The sequence below is a fragment of the Camelus bactrianus genome, chromosome 9, assembly GCF_048773025.1.
Source record: "Camelus bactrianus isolate YW-2024 breed Bactrian camel chromosome 9, ASM4877302v1, whole genome shotgun sequence".
Taxonomy (NCBI): Eukaryota; Metazoa; Chordata; class Mammalia; order Artiodactyla; family Camelidae; genus Camelus; species Camelus bactrianus.
Window position 1 is genome coordinate 32,346,896 of NC_133547.1, and position 15,715 is coordinate 32,362,610.

At 38.7% G+C, this 15,715-nt stretch overlaps 1 protein-coding gene across 2 annotated transcripts in view; it reads left to right on the plus strand.

Annotated features, from left to right (window-relative positions):
• Nucleotides 1-15,715, plus strand: part of SNX7 (sorting nexin 7) — an 87,618-nt gene that overhangs the window by 56,602 nt on the left and 15,301 nt on the right. For both annotated transcript variants that reach the window (XM_074370018.1, XM_074370019.1), the window contains exon 8: nucleotides 6,227-6,379. In XM_074370018.1, the coding sequence (XP_074226119.1) occupies nucleotides 6,227-6,379 (153 nt within the window). The remainder of the gene's footprint in view (nucleotides 1-6,226; nucleotides 6,380-15,715) is intronic.

Below are 15,715 nucleotides of genomic sequence, written 5' to 3' on the forward strand. Positions count from 1 at the left end.
GCGTAGCACCTGTCTCGTGCAGCAGAGCACTGGACATGTAGAAATGTCCTGGGAATGCGGATATTGCCCCCTGAGTGGATTACAATGTGACTGTTAACTTAATCTGTATCAATGCTTAGCTTAACTTCATCAAGTCAATATTTAGTGCAGTAAGGATATTTATTGGGTATAAAGGCACATTTCCTTTTTTAGGGAAATTTTTGAATCTAGATGTTCTGGATTTCCTAAAATTTCATTTAGAAGGTACTTCCTTATTTTATGAAAAGAGAGCAAACTCACTGATACTCTTAAGGCGACTGGTAAGGTGACAATAGAGGGACAGTGCGGTGTGGATCTGAAACCCCTACTAGGTTGTAAGCTCCCAGCAACAAGGACCATCTCTCTTATAGTCACCCTGTGGCCTTGGTCATGGGCCTGGGCCAATGCCTGGCACATAGAGAGCACTTTAAAATAAAGATTTGTTGAGTGAATGTTTACTTTTAGCCTCAGTTGATATGTTCTTCCATCTTATGAAGGTAATAAGAAACTGTATTTTGGAGGAGAATGGAGGCTTAAGGAGCACAAATTAAAGTTAAAATTTGAGGGGCAGGAAATGTTAAAACAAAACAAAGTAAAACTTAGATTGAGTTTTCCAAACAATTCAGGAAAAGAAAATCATAACAGAGAATTGCCTGAAGAACGTTGAAAGTGTACCGACAGGGGTCTGCGTTCATCATGTGCAGAGTCTACTTTGTTAACAGTACTGAAAACTTGGACCATTTATTATATTGCTGCCTTGGCTTGTGGGTGGGGGTGGGGGAGCTTAGTTCCTGCAGAAGACCTTAAAAGTATTTCTCTGTCTATTCCTTAAGGAGGAACCAGGCCCCTGCCCCAGGGCTGCACTCTTATTTCTGGGCTGCTCCTCCCTGGCTTCTGCATTCCCAGATTAGCAACTGTTTGAATCTGCCCTCCGGAAAGGGCAAAGAGGCTGACTGAAGCCCATTTCCTACAAACCAGAAACAGGGGACACAGAAAGATTTGTATCAAGGAGGACTCCACAGGGCCCTGCTTGGCGTCACCTTCTCAGGGAGCAGGACTTTTTTTTACTTTTTTTTTTTCTCACTCTGTAAAAATTATAGTAAGAATTTTTAGTGAGACATGTCACAAGGCTGACCTCCCAAAGTCCTCTGATGAGTACCTCACTCTGCAGGACTGTTGCTGTTGCCTTCAGGCCTCCATTTCCTGTCTCACCACCTTACCCCCCAGTTCTTCCAGGTCATCCCAGACAGTTACAAAGATCAGATAATTCTATGTTTTCTCCCAGTGCCCACACAGAGTCAACTGCTAGTGATTCTGCCTGCCAGCGTTTTAGTCTCTTTCTTTCTCCTCTTCATCCCAGCATCTGGAATCTGCTTGTTACCGCTGCCCCCCTGGTCCTCTTCCCTAAACTCCTTCAGTGATTCCACTTGTTCTCTGTTAAGGTCCAGGCACCCCAGGGAAGTCCCTGTAGTACTTGGCAGCAGCCTGCCTCTCTTGTTTTTTTGCTTTTCCCCTACTCGTACTCTAGGTCCCAACCTTGAAAACCACCTGCAATTTTTAGAAACTTCAAAGTAAACATGCTTCTAGGACTGTACACCCTGTTTGCTTTACATGAAATGTTTTTCACATTTTCTTTACCCAGTTTTTGTTTTGTTTTGTTTTGTTTTTTAATTTCTCCCCCTAGGCATGAGTCCTTGAGGGCAAGGTCTGGCAAGTTCTGTTTTTCCTCCCTCCATCATTGTTCCGAACACAGACTAGATGGGTGCTGGGTGGATGCGCTGGATGAGTGAGTGGGAAGGAACCGGATCCTCCCTGTCATTTTTACTGCTGTCTCCGTAGTCCCCATGCAGCTTAACTGGTTTCCTTTCTTTCCCTCCTCCTTCCATCCTGCTTTAAGCATCTCTGCATATCTCTGACTCAGGAATCTATGTGAAATGAACCTCAGCCCTGGTCAAAAACTTTTGGTAACTTACCATTTCCTCAGAATCCATTTTTTGCTCAATATTGTTTACACCCTCTAGTGGCCAGTCTTCTATCAGCCTCTCCAGCTGCATTTCCTGTGTTTTCTCCTTGCCCACCTCAAGCCTCCAAACCTACCTCTTGGCCATTCTTCCTCTGTAACATAACACCTCTGCCGTTTCATTTACGCCATACCCTCATCCAGGTGTCTCCTTCCCCCAGTCACTGCTTAGCAAACAGGCGGTCAGAATGTCCCCTCCCCCAGTTAGAATTAATCCTCCATTCTGTATCTTTCTACCTACTGCTTGAATTTTTTCCCCCTCCATTATGATATGTATCACATTCTGCTTTGTATTCTAGCCTTTGGCTTTTGTTTTATTTCTGCATATCTGTCTTCCAATAGATAACAAACTCCTTGAGGTAAGAGCTGAATCAGTTTAACCTTAAAAGCCACAGACACGCTAGCTTGGGGCTCTTCAGTCAGTGTGGAAAGAGCCTGTGCTTTGACTCAGGTGGATCTTGGTTTGAATCTCCAAGGTGCCACAAAATGCTATGTGATCTCTTTCACTTCTTTTCCCCAGTTTCCCAGCTTGTGAAGGGAAGAGAGTATTCCCAAATTTGCAGCATTATTATGCAGATTAAATGAAATAATGTATGTAAAGTACAGAGCTTAATGCAGCGCCCCTGGCAGCAATACAATAAATGGTCATTAACACGCCGCTGTTCCTGGTGTCAGAGCAGGTACTCACTACTGAGGAAGGATATTGTTTTGTTTACCAGACTGTTAATATTAATGATTTTCATTTGATTGTGTGGCTAATTTCTAGCTGAATGTAACTGAAGCTAGAGGTCACCCATTAGCCTTGCAGTTAAATGTAAATCTTGATTTCTCGCTATATGACAACCTTTTATTACTTATTCTGATATTACAACATTTTCCTGGCTTAAGAGTCTGCTTGCTTCTTTGGTGTTTCCACCAACAGAGGGCCAAATTGCTTCTGGTATTTGTGAGAAGAATTTTTCAAGCTTTAGGCCTTTTAAACAGTCTTTTCTGTGCTGCTTCGCAATAGAAACTATGAATTGAATTTCTGACTTTTAGAGTTATTGAAAACCGCTGTGTTGTTAGAGGGGTGCTGAAGCCCTGGGGGGCTGCTTTGACCTGCCGCGGTTACTCTCCCATTTTAGTTAAATTTTGTTGAGTGTTTGTGTTCGGAGCCTGGACGGCACCATCTAAAATGCATGGTTCCTTGTACCAAAGAACTTGCTAAAATCAAAGTCAACTGAGGGAAGGGAAATCTAATGATTTGCCTTTATAATTGGTAGGAAAGATATAGTCCAGATCATTCTTAATTTGAATTAAGTGTTTTGTGCTTATTCTCAACTTGAGTTTCTTTGAATTAAAATTATGGGAAGATGATTCAGTGTGAGGAAATACGTAAGGTCTCTTTTGATCTTTTTCTAAAATAATGATGAAATCATCAAAGAAAGAAAAATTAATATATACATAGCCACAGAAAAATGACAAGAATTGATTGTATGTATTTGGAACATGTGTGTCATCTTCTGTACTGGTGACAGTAAGTCAAGAAATAGCACCAGAAATTAACTGAAGACCTAGACCCTGACGGTGACGACCCTGGTGGTGGTGGTAATAGATAGCATTTAGCAAGCATGTTGTCAGGCGCTATGCAAATCAATGGGTGTTCATAATCTCAGGCAATTTTCATAAAAATCCCTATGAGATAGATTTGTTATTTTTATATTCGTTTTACAGATGAAGAAACTAGGGCTTCACAAGGTAGCCTTTCCCAATGTGTCATAGCTTGTAAAAGACAAAAGGGGGGTCTGAGGTCAGTCTAACCTGTCGTTCGTCTTCCTCATCCCAGTGCTGTGCTGATAAGGCTACAAACCTTTCTGTAGGTGAGAATGAAGTCAGAGAACAGGACGGGACTTCTTCAGCAATGCAGTCGCTCTTGGCCAGAGCAGAAGCACCGACCAGCCTGACTACCACCAATAAGGGCTTTAACGAGGGGGAGCTGCAGACTGACAAAGGGAAAACTTTGTTGTAAATCCCTTCTGGCAGCAGGACCAGTTTAAGTTTCATCAGGAAGGGAAGGAAGATAGAAAATGTGATTTTGACTCTGTGTTTCCTAAATCCACTTTCAGTAAAGCCCTCTGCCAGTAATCCTACTCCAGTGTGTAGTAATTTTAGGCTACAAACCCCAAGCAGAGGAGAGTTAACAGTGCATTACAGTTGGTGAAGGTACCTCTTCATCCTAGATGTAAAAAAGACATTTTGCTAAGAATCTCAATCTGGCTATATAATGGCAGGATTCCATCCAACAGTCCAGAGGAGTGAGGTTCTCTCACTGACCCCTAAGCTTTTTCCAGATCCTCTTTGAGTTCGGCCTGTCAGCAGTTTTGCCGTTGCTCACCCCTCAGCATCCACAGTCCATGGTTAGACATCCCATTAACATCCTTTTAGACAAATTCTAAGATCAGCAAAGTAATTACCCCAAAGAGTCACACACACCCATAAAGTAATAAATATCCTCCCTGAGATAGTTTACAAACAGAACAAAGTTAAAGAAAAGTTTTTAAAAAGTTAAGTTAAAAAAATTAAACACATCCTCCCGCCCCACACACAAAACATGAAAATCAGCTTTACTACTGACGCAGCTCTCCCATGGGTAACAGAAGATTTATATCGTACCAAATGTCTATTCTTAGGGAAGTAAGAGCAAATATGGCTGCAAAGAAATAGAGTCAGAAGTGAAATTTTATAGCAAAATAAAAAGGAGTAATATTTCAAGCAAGCACTGGAAGCAAAATAACATCTTTTTTTGATGCTGATATACTCATTTTCACACTTTATCATCTCTGTAACGAGGACTTTCTTAAATGACAGCCTCTTCAGATACTCTAAGCCAAGCAACAGTGGCGATTTGTAACGCTCCTTTTAAAACATGAGAGTCATTTCTGCTCAAATCGTCCTGGCTTTGGATCTCAATGAAATCTCAGAACTTTACTACGGACGGCGTGGCCCAAGAAGATCTGGTTACCCACTGCTTCTCTGACCTCATTGCCTAGGGACCTTCTCTCTTTCTTCACTGTGCCTCCCGCTGCAGCCATGCCTGTCTCCTTGTTCTTCTAGGACTGTCCAGGCACGCTTCCACTGCTGGACCATTGTCCTTGCTGTCTCCTCTGCCAGGAGTGCTTCTCCTACTGAGAACCCCGTGGTTCACTCTGACGTCAACCTCAGAATTGCTTTCAAATGACACTTCCCTGTTTAGACTTTCCCCAGTCATCTTATCTAAAATTGCATCCTTCCATTCCTTTTCTACCTTTCTGCTTCCTTTTTCTTTTTGGCACTTATTATCAACTCATAGTTCATCTCTCATTTACCTTGCTTTCCGTTTGTTTTTCCCCAGCAGAGTAGAAGCTCTGGTGAAATTGGGATTTTTGTCTGTTGTCTTTCCTATTGAATCTCCCAAGTCCTAGAAGAATGGCTGGTCCAGAGAAGGCAGTTAATAAATATATACTGAGTATATGAATAAATACGTGTGTATAAAATATGTATGGATACATAAATATGTATGTAAACATGCCAAATGTAAACCAGTAAGTTGCTGGGTTCCACGCCCAAAGGTCGGTGGGTGAGTTGGAGGAGGGCGACTGTCTAGTGGAGCGTGGACGAGGTGTCAGGTGTCTTGAGATATGAGCCTGCCTCTGTTATCAGCTGAGTGGGATGTGGCAGGTTAATCCCCTGGGCCTCCACGTTGGACTACGTCATCTGTACAGATGTTATAGCATGTCGGTTAATTGAGTGTTCTGCTGAAAATGGTTGAAAAACGAGGACCAGGAAGGGAAAGCTTGAAGGTGTGAAATCATGTCTTTTAACATAAATACTTTCACCACGAACAGGGATAGTGAGAGAGTCATTGCAAAGGAGTTTTGAGATAACTTGGAGTTCAATTTCCTGTGTTTTATCAATAGTGAAACTGAAGCCCACGGTTTCAGAGATTTAGGCAAAGTCAAGCGCTAGTTGGTGGCAGACTTAGATCTCCGACTGCAGCCCCTGTCCTTTTTACTTAAACTAGTTAGTACTCATGGTAAATCCTGGTGACTTTTCAAAAACATCTGGGTTTTTTTTTTTTTTTTTTTTTTTACAATATTCAGCTTAGATTTGAAGAATTCACTTAGTGGGAGGATAGTAGGTCAGCTGACCTCTCTTTGTGATCTAATTCAGCTCACAGAAGAGATTGGGAAGCTGGAAGATAAAGTGGAGTGTGCCAACAATGCCCTGAAAGCAGACTGGGAAAGATGGAAACAAAACATGGAGAATGACCTCAAGTCAGCATTCACAGATATGGCTGAGGAGAGCATCCGCTATTATGAACAGGTAATGGGCCACGTGTGTGATGGCGTCGTTTTTAGAAAGTTAACCTCTCTCTTACTTCCTGTCTCGTGTTGCAAGAGCCTGTTAAGGAGCCAAGTGTCACGTTCAGAAGCCTCTTCGGTGGCTCCCTGCCAGGGGAGCCGCCAGTGAATAGAGTCACGCGAGCCCCGCCCGCTGACACACGTGTCTCCGGGGAGGCGGGGGTGGGGGGTGGGGCGGTCCACACCGCAGGCCCGAGCGCCGGGTGCGAGCTGAGCTGCCGGGAGAGGGCGTTGTGCTGCAATCCGTTTTGTTTGTTTTCCCCTCAGTTTCTTGTTTGGGAAGGGTTTGAATTCTTCAGATGCACTTGATCATGCTTCCTAATGATTCTCCGATCTTACTTCCTTTTCGTCTCCTTGTCTTATACAATGAAGGGTTTGCGAAGTGAGGAAAGGAACAGAGGTTTGAATGGGTAGAAAATTAGTTCAGTCCCCATACTTTGTGTCCCTGCCATGCCACGTTGCCTTTTGGAGCCGTTCAAAAAGTCAAAAAGGGAGCGTGCTGCTTGGTTTTTGGTTTTTGTTTGTTTTGTTTTGGGTTTTTTGTTTTTGTTTTTGTTTTGGAGAGTTTGTTTTGTTTTGTTTTGGGGGGGAGGTAATTAGGTTTTACTTATTTATTTTTAGAGGAGGTACTGGGGATTGAACCGAGGACCTTGTGTACGCTAAGCCTGCACCCTACCACTTGAGCTATATACCCTGCCCACTTTTGTTTCATTTTTTAAAATTTATTTTATTTTTTTATTTCACTTTAGTTCAGTTTGTGTGCTTGTTTGTTTTTTTGGTTCAGGAAAGAGCCTAGTCAACGTTTTGCTTTTCAAATGATTATTTTAATTTTGGGGTTTTTTTTTCCCCACAACTAACTGTTCTGCAAAGTAGTTATTATTTTAAATGAATTTTATACTATCACTTTCTTCATCCAGCATATTCTGAACTAACTTTTCCTAGGAAATGTATTTTGAACATACAAGTTTAACCTTATCTCTGTCTGAATTAATGACTATACAAAAATGGATACGTTAAGAAATTTATGCTATATACTCTGTAGTCTGTTGGGCTTGCCAGTTTAAAAGTACTTTAAACTGAAATATTTTAGATTTTGCAAGATTATCTAACTGATACTGAGATTTTCATTCAACAAGAATTACTTGAGATCCTACTACCACTACACACTGCCGGACCCTGGAGAAACCACAGTGTGCAAGTCAAACACAGTCCCTTTCTCAGGCAGTTACAGTCAGCGAGAGAAACAGTTAAAACAAAACATTGTAATAATACAGTTTAGTAAGTTCCAGGATAGAGACACATTGCAGGGGCATCTCACCTTATCAAGAAGGAATGAAGGAGATTTCTCAGAGGATATGTTTAAGCTGAGACCTGGATGATGAGTAAGAGGAAGCCAGACAAGGCTGTGAGAAAGCCAGCTCCAGACAGAGAAGAGACGTACACAAAAGCCTGAACGTGAGAGAGAATGTGTTCAAATAACTGAAATTCTGTTTTGGAGGATGGTCGAGTGCAGGTAGTGGTGAGTTGAAAAGTAAAGCTTGTAGAGGAGGAAAAAGTTTTTCTGAGCCCTCCAAGAATGCCTGGCTGGGTCTGAAAATTCAACTGACAAAGGTAAATTAACAGGAGAAAAGCATACAAGTGGATTTAATGTAAGTTCTTTGTGGCCCAGCAGCCTTTAGAAGCAAGAGGAGACCAGAAGAGCCAGATCTGGCTACTTTTCTGCTAGGTTTGAGGAAGCGTGGGCTGTCCTGTAGAAACAGGGTAGATTAAGGAGTGTGAGGTGAGTGCAGTAAACTGGGGGAGACTTAGCAGAGCCTTCGTGTTAGGAGTCTTCTCTGTGTCCCTTTGCCTTCAGAGGTGAAGATGCTCTTTTCCTCAGGGCATTAGGGTTTTATGACCTGCCTCAGAGGTTAAGGGTTGGAAGAAGGTCAGAGTGACTTTTGTGCCCCTGCCGTGTTCACAGACGTCTTCAGCTTAATCTGCCAATGTGCCATATTTTACATGAATATGTCCTGAACCCTGTTAGGCAGAAAAGGGCCTTTTAAGCTTGGTCTTTTTTTCATTCTGAGGGAAATGGGAAATGCCATTGAAGAGTTTTCAGCAGGGAAGGGGCAATATCTATTGGACTTCCCTTTCGGAAACATCGCTTGTGCAGTGTGTGGGTCTGAGTGGAACGAAACTAAACGTGCTGAGACTAGTCAGAAAACGTAGCGACAGAGACACGAGCGGACGTAGAGGTTTCACGGCAGTGGGCTGTGGATCGGTGGACAGATTCGAGTGACTATCTTTCTAGCAGGTACGATTAGAAAGATCATTTTCTCTCTCTCCTGTTTTTTACTCCACATGAACAACCTTCAGTAGATTCAAGTATCTAAAAGGAATTTCCCATGAATCTCATATTTTGAAATGATTTCAAGTATTTCTGTTGAATAAAGCACATTTATCACCATAGGCTTTATTACCACTTAACTATTTAAATCCACAGAAATACCTTCAGCTCTCCTTTACAGTAGGACCTGTCCACGCTGACATTATAGGAGTGTGTGACAATCAATTGAAATAATTTATAAGAAAATGCCTTGAAAATTAGAAATATTCAATATACTGTAAGTGATTGTGATTATAAAACCTAAGTATATTAAGATATAAAAACCACATGACAAATACACCTACTGTTTTCCTTTAGATAATAAAGTCTGCAAAACTTTTCTAAGTTTGGATTTTTTATTTTTTAAGAGAAAATGTTCATAGCAGTTCCACTGAACTCCAACTGAACTGTTTGGGTTCCAACTATACCTCTCATATATGTTGTCATTCTCATAGCTTGAAATCAGCTTATACAAAATATTATTTTCTTAGAAATACTTGTTAGCATCTCTGTGCCATATTGCAAATTTTCTTCTTCACAGCAGTTTATATCAATATGTGTTTAACTCTTTCCTCCAAGAGAATTATATTTCTAAATGTTACTAAAATTATATCAAGTGTACTGCATCTTGTTTATATAAACTTGGAGGAATCATTGGTTTTCTTTATTATTACTTTGCAAGACTCCTACGGCTCTAGTTATTTATTCGTTGTTTTTTTTTTTTTCCGAGTGAATGATTTTTAACTGATTTGGCGCCTCAGTCCAAGCGTAATCAGGAAGTTGGAGCCTTAGATAATCAAGGCTTCCTAATTAACACACAAACTGTGTGGCCTGAAACAGCAACAGTGTGCTGTTACCTGTTAACTCCAGAATATCTCATATACAAGGAAGACGAATGTTCCAGAATCGTTCCATTCCCCCTTTGATTTAATCATATTCTTATGGAAATACTTCTTTTTTTCATCAATATTTCCAAAAAGAAATCCCCAAAGGCGTTTGTTCCTAGTGTGATAGAAGAAATGGGGTATACACATTTGCCTTTGGACTTTTATGAAGTGAAATGGTCACAGCTTGTTTATAATTCAAAATTTAAATATCAAAATGACAGAGGAAAATCAGGCTGTTAATATGAGGTACAGGGCTGAATCAGAGCGAATTTTTGTCATATTGAAATGTTGTACTTAGACCTGTGAATTTACTTGGAGACAGCTGACACCAAATATAAGATAGGTTATCTCCAAATAACCTTTGAATAGGTGAAATGAAATTCTTCCCCATTTTGTTCTAAATGACCGATAATTAAGAATACACTTGAGTCTTTTTTAAAAGAAAAAACAAGAATAACAAAACGATAAAACCAAAACTGTAGTTGAACAATTTTGAAGTATATTGGTATCCAAATAACCAAAGAAAATTATTTCTTGCTAAAATGTGAAGGGATGCTAAAATCATAAAATATGACATGTTGGATAAGTGCAGGGATGTTTTCTAATTGTTCTTTAGTAGGTACAGAAGAGTATGTTTTTGTCATGAATGATGATGATGATGATGGTTATGATGATGTTGAAGAGATCTGAAAGGAAGTAGTCCTTGGGAAGTATTACAGACTGAAAGAATAGACTCTTTGAAAGTCTAATTTTAATATAATCATGAAAAGATCACATGATGTTAATTTTTGCCAAATAAAACCATTTGTGGTTAAATGAATGTAATACTTGAAGTAATATAATTTATTCCTTTGCATAGTTTATTTTAGAATTATTAGAATTCTAAAATAATTATTAGAATTAGAATTATTTTAGAATTATTAGTATGGAAGTCTTTGTTTCATAGCCTAAATTTCTGGTTATAAATTTAATATATGCACACCAAAAACAATAACAAAGTACACAGACATATAAAGAAGAAATAAAGAATGCCCCTCACCTTATCTCCTAGAGCGGAGTATATTTAAATGCAATCATGGAAAAAGAACTTGCCATATGCAGATCAAAATATTTTAAAATTCCTGCATGATTCTTTCCAAATATGTCAACCTAAAAACATATGTTACTTATTTGTGTCATGATAATTACTGTGGGTATATATTGAGTTCTATATTTTTCATTTGTTTAAATACTTTTTCATATAATGATATAATCTTCTATACTACTTCATGTTACTATGCCTTTTTTAATGAAGATTATTAATAGTTAAGCATTTATGTAAATTTTTGCTCTCATAAATAATACTATGAAAAATAACTATGAAAATTAGAGTTAAAATCTGTCTTGGTAAGAATTTCAAGAAATAACTGGTTAGAGGTCACTTCATTTCAAATGGTGTCAATCTTATTTAAGAATGTCAATTGCCTCATGTAAAATCATTTATTTAAGATTCTGTTAACATCAGAACCTTGTGCTAAGCACTAAGCAGCATTCAAATTCAAAGTTAAATCTTACCCTTAAGGAAAAATAAGAATAATAAGTATATGTATTTTTCACTTGATTAATACAGCTTTACGATGTTTTTTTTTAATGGAAAAGTATTTAAATTAGGTTTTTTTTTTTTACTTGAATGGTAATGAACTGACTAAATAGAAGAGTTCAATCATTCCTAAGTAATAAAAGTATATATATATATATATATATATACATCGAAATGTAGGAAGCAGAGAAACAATTATAGAGCAGGACGTTTTCTGTAATATAAATGAAAAAAAAAAGTCATTACGAGGGTTCATCATCTAGCCAAATCAATAACACACCTAACGCTTTTCTAAAATCCAAGTCCAGCTACACATGGACCATTTAAAAATTAAAGAAATTTAAAAAATACATTTCATAACAGTTCTTGTACAAAGTAAGTAAAGATAAGCCTTGAATGTCCTAGAAATTCAAGTATAGTTGTTTTCATTCGGAAATGTATTCCTTGTTATGTTGGGGATGGTAAAATAAATTCCAGTGGAAGTGCTGTTTGTTTTCTATTCAGTGGGCACCACATGCTTTGGAACATTTTTTAAGTTTTTGTGAATATTGAAAACACTCTGGTCCCAGTAAAGATAGCTCCCAAGCTTACTGTGGCTTTAAAGGTTAATCTTATTGATATAATGATTATAAAACTGCCAGCTAAGCAAGATTCTGATGAGTGGCATTAAGATTTCTGTTGAAAATGTCATTCTTTTTTTAAAAACATTGGGAATCAGATAAATTATTGACTCTCTGTTGATCTACGTGAATTAAAAGGAGCAAGACTGCATTTCATCCAACAAAGAGGTACTGTTACATAACATGACAGAAACGTGGGGAGAAGTACCATTTTTAAAATCTGGGCGGCAAAAGCAAAGGAAGGAAACCCTGGCCATTCTCAGTCATATTGCCTAGAATTTAGTAAAGTGATTTGGAAAAAATTACAGGAAAGTTAGTAATGATTTCAACATCATAGGACTAAAGAGAGAATATGACATAAGAGGAATGAACAATTCTAAAAAGTAAAAAGAGTGAAGCAGTTAACAAACCAGATATGATTACACCTGTGGGCCATGGACTATGAAAGGCAAAGATACAAAGAGAAGGATACAGTCAAAGATGAATACAGAAGAAACAGACAGTGTCAGGGAGGGCACGTTGCAGGAGGAAGTGAGGTTCTGGAACAAAAACGTGAATGACCTTCCAAATGATACCCCAGTCAAATGGAAGCGAGTGTGAGGAGCCTCTTTCAGAAGCAAGAGAATTAGGAATTCACGAGCTCTAGTGAAATAAGTAAAGTGACTCTCCGATGGAAACCATGTTACAGAAACTGAGAAAACAGTACTGCTTCATTTCTATTTCACGCCTGTTTCCTCCATCCAGGAGAATGAAAGTATAAGTTGCAAGGTTTAGGCAAATATAAATAAAAGATAAACAAATTCAGTATATTTGAAGAGATAATAAAGTATTAGCTATCCATTGCCACAAAAAGAGAAGGCTGGCATGTTCCTTTCTCAGTGACCAGTGCCAAAGCCCTTCCTTTACCAGCGCTTAAACAGTGCTTACAAAGCCCCAGTGAAGCTCTGAGTTCTAAACTGACTTATGTCGGGTAGGTCGGCAGACCTCTGCTCACCTAGGAGATGCCCACACCACTGTTCTTGCCTCGGTGAACACTCAGATTAGCTCCAGGGAAGGTTTTGGGGAATACTGGAACAATGACACCTATTTCCAAAACAGTCAACCTCTGTAATTTGTGACACACACCATACACAATACACATACACAATACACTGCTCAGCTCTTCGTGAGCAGTCTTCCTGGTAGAGAGAAGGATGCACGGATGCAAGGGGTTGAGGATTTACCCGGCTAGCGTTATTTAGTGTCATTTTGGTCCCAAGGATTGACCTGTAGTTTTTTAGTTTTCCTTTTTAAAATTGGGACAGACGCGTAATAGTGGGTCTGTGTTGAACCATTTAAATGACAGTCTTTTAGGATGAAACAGAGTAAACAGACACTTTCTTTAAGGTTAATGTGTCTCTACTCCCTTCCCTAATCATAGGAACAAAGAAGCTGGCTGGAGCCAGAATAATTCAGAGTTCTCTAGGGCAGGGATTTTTGAATGCGTGTCAGGGTACTTTTCTCTTTACAATTGTGCCTCCTAACGTTTACTAAATGTGGTGCCTGACCTGCCCTCTGGAACCCAGGAAGACAGGTTTCCTGATAGTGCTAAAACAGTCCTTCAGAAAAGAATAGCCTGTCTCTTTGGAACTGTTTGAAGAATGTTTAAGAACTGTGTTACAGACCCTAGAATTCAGTAGAGTGCTATTAGTGGGTTGACTAGATTTCTTGGAAAGCAAGCAAGCCACCAGCTTGAGAGGCTAAGACGCTTACATGTTTACTCAGCCTGACCGTGTTTATGTCGGTTAAAATTCCAGTTCGTTACATTCTTTTGCCCACATTGTCTGCTTTTTGGCTCAGTGGGAGGCACTCACTAGAAGCCTGAACGTCTGGATTAGCAGATTCAGGATACGTTACACCACTTTGCTATGGACCATCCAATTCATTTAGGGATGGTCATCTTCATCAAAAACAAAACAAAAAAAATAATTTGAGAAGCGCTGCTCTAAAGTTCCTTCTGTTTTCTAAGAGTCTGTTCATCTCTCACACTTAAGAAGTGTAGTGTCCTTTCTCATGTAAAATTTTATAATCTTATTAATATTCAAGTATTATAACATGTATAAAAAGCAAATATAGAATTAAGTTTAAATGCACCAGCATCTGATTTTTATTTATTCTAAGGAAATGTTAAAAATCAAGTGTTTATAATTTTTAGAATTCTGAAGTATTATGTATTAACTTACTTTTAATTTTATTAAGTGATGATTTCTTTTCTGAATTGTGTATTCCAGAGCCATAGCTACAGCTTTTATTTGCATATAACCTTACGTTGTGTGTGTGTGTGTGTGTGTGTGTGTGTGTGTGTTTTATTTGTTTGGTTTGTTGGTTTTTTTGTGTGTGGGGGATGGTGGTAATAAGTTTATTTCTTTATTTTTAGAGGCGGTACGGGGAATTGAACCCAGGACCGCATGCATGCTAGGCATGCGCCCCACCACTTGAGCTATACCCTCCCCCACTCCACATAACTGTGGACATCTTTTATTGTGTTGTATAAGTCTTAAAGCTTTTGTTGTTTTGCAGGTTTCTGGTTTCTTAAAATTTCCCTTAAAAATATTCTCACCAATCTTTTATATCCTGTGATGTAATTATTTCTCAATTATCCATACAAGTGAAGTTGAGCTTAGGTGTGAGATGAACAGTTTGGGATAGCATAGACAGTTTATGCCTCTTCCCATCCTTTGGATTAGACAAAATTTTCTGTAGTTAACAGTCAAAGATTTGAATAGGAGACTACACAGTGTAATGAAATAATTTCTAAAAATATCTAGATTCTGAATCAGGGAACTTTCATTCTATTCTTCATAAATGTCAGACTGTATTCTATAGGGCAATATAATAGTTCCTGTCAAAAGAAAAAGGAAGAAATGATTTAAAACACACTTGCACACACTGCATGATGTAACACCTTTAAGAAAGAAGATGGGTTTACTCATGAAAAAAATTAAACTTGGAAATCAGGATGCCTGCCACTAACTAATTATGAAATCTCAATCTTCTCTATACCCAGTTTTCTAATCTGTCAAAAAGTGGGGCTTTTTTTTTTTTTTCACGTGAAGGCACTGGGGATTGAACCCAGGACCTCGTGCATGCTAAGCATGCTCTCTACCACTAAACTGTACCCACCCCCCAAAAAAGTGGTTTTAATAGTCCTCTCCTTCCCCATCCCCTACCCACACACATCCCTCACAGGTCTTTAGGAGAATTAAGTTAGAAAACATATGTGAAATACTTAAAGCAGTTAAACATCATAGCTGTGCCTTGATAATTTTCCAGTAATCCCAAAGTAAATGTGCTGGTTTTAGTTTGCTGTACTTTACGTGTATGGTTAAATGAACACAGATAAGCTTAGTGTTTGAAGAGTCAGGTACCAAACTGGACGGACTTCATGTAAGTGGTTTGTTAGAAGTACAAAACAATGCTGTGATGGTATAGAAAAGTATGAGTTAGAAAGATAGGACTTCAAATTTTGGCTCTTATATTAATTATTTCTGTAAAGATGTCTAGTGTGTTTGATCTTTTGGATCCGCAATTTTTTCATGTGTAAAAATTAGAGAAATGGAATTAGTTATATCTAGGGCGAGTCCTACCTTAGCAGATCTTGAGTTAGAGATCTACAGGCTAATAGTACAAAATAAATTTTTAAATGGACCACAAGGTGGCGTTTGGAGCTAATGAGTCTTTTTTTTTTTTTTTGCATTAACTGTTTTGTGGTCATTTAACTATTTGCAGTATTTACAAATACAAACGTATTAAACTCTTGAGAGATAAATAAAAGTATTTTTTAGAAAAAATATGCAAATCTTGT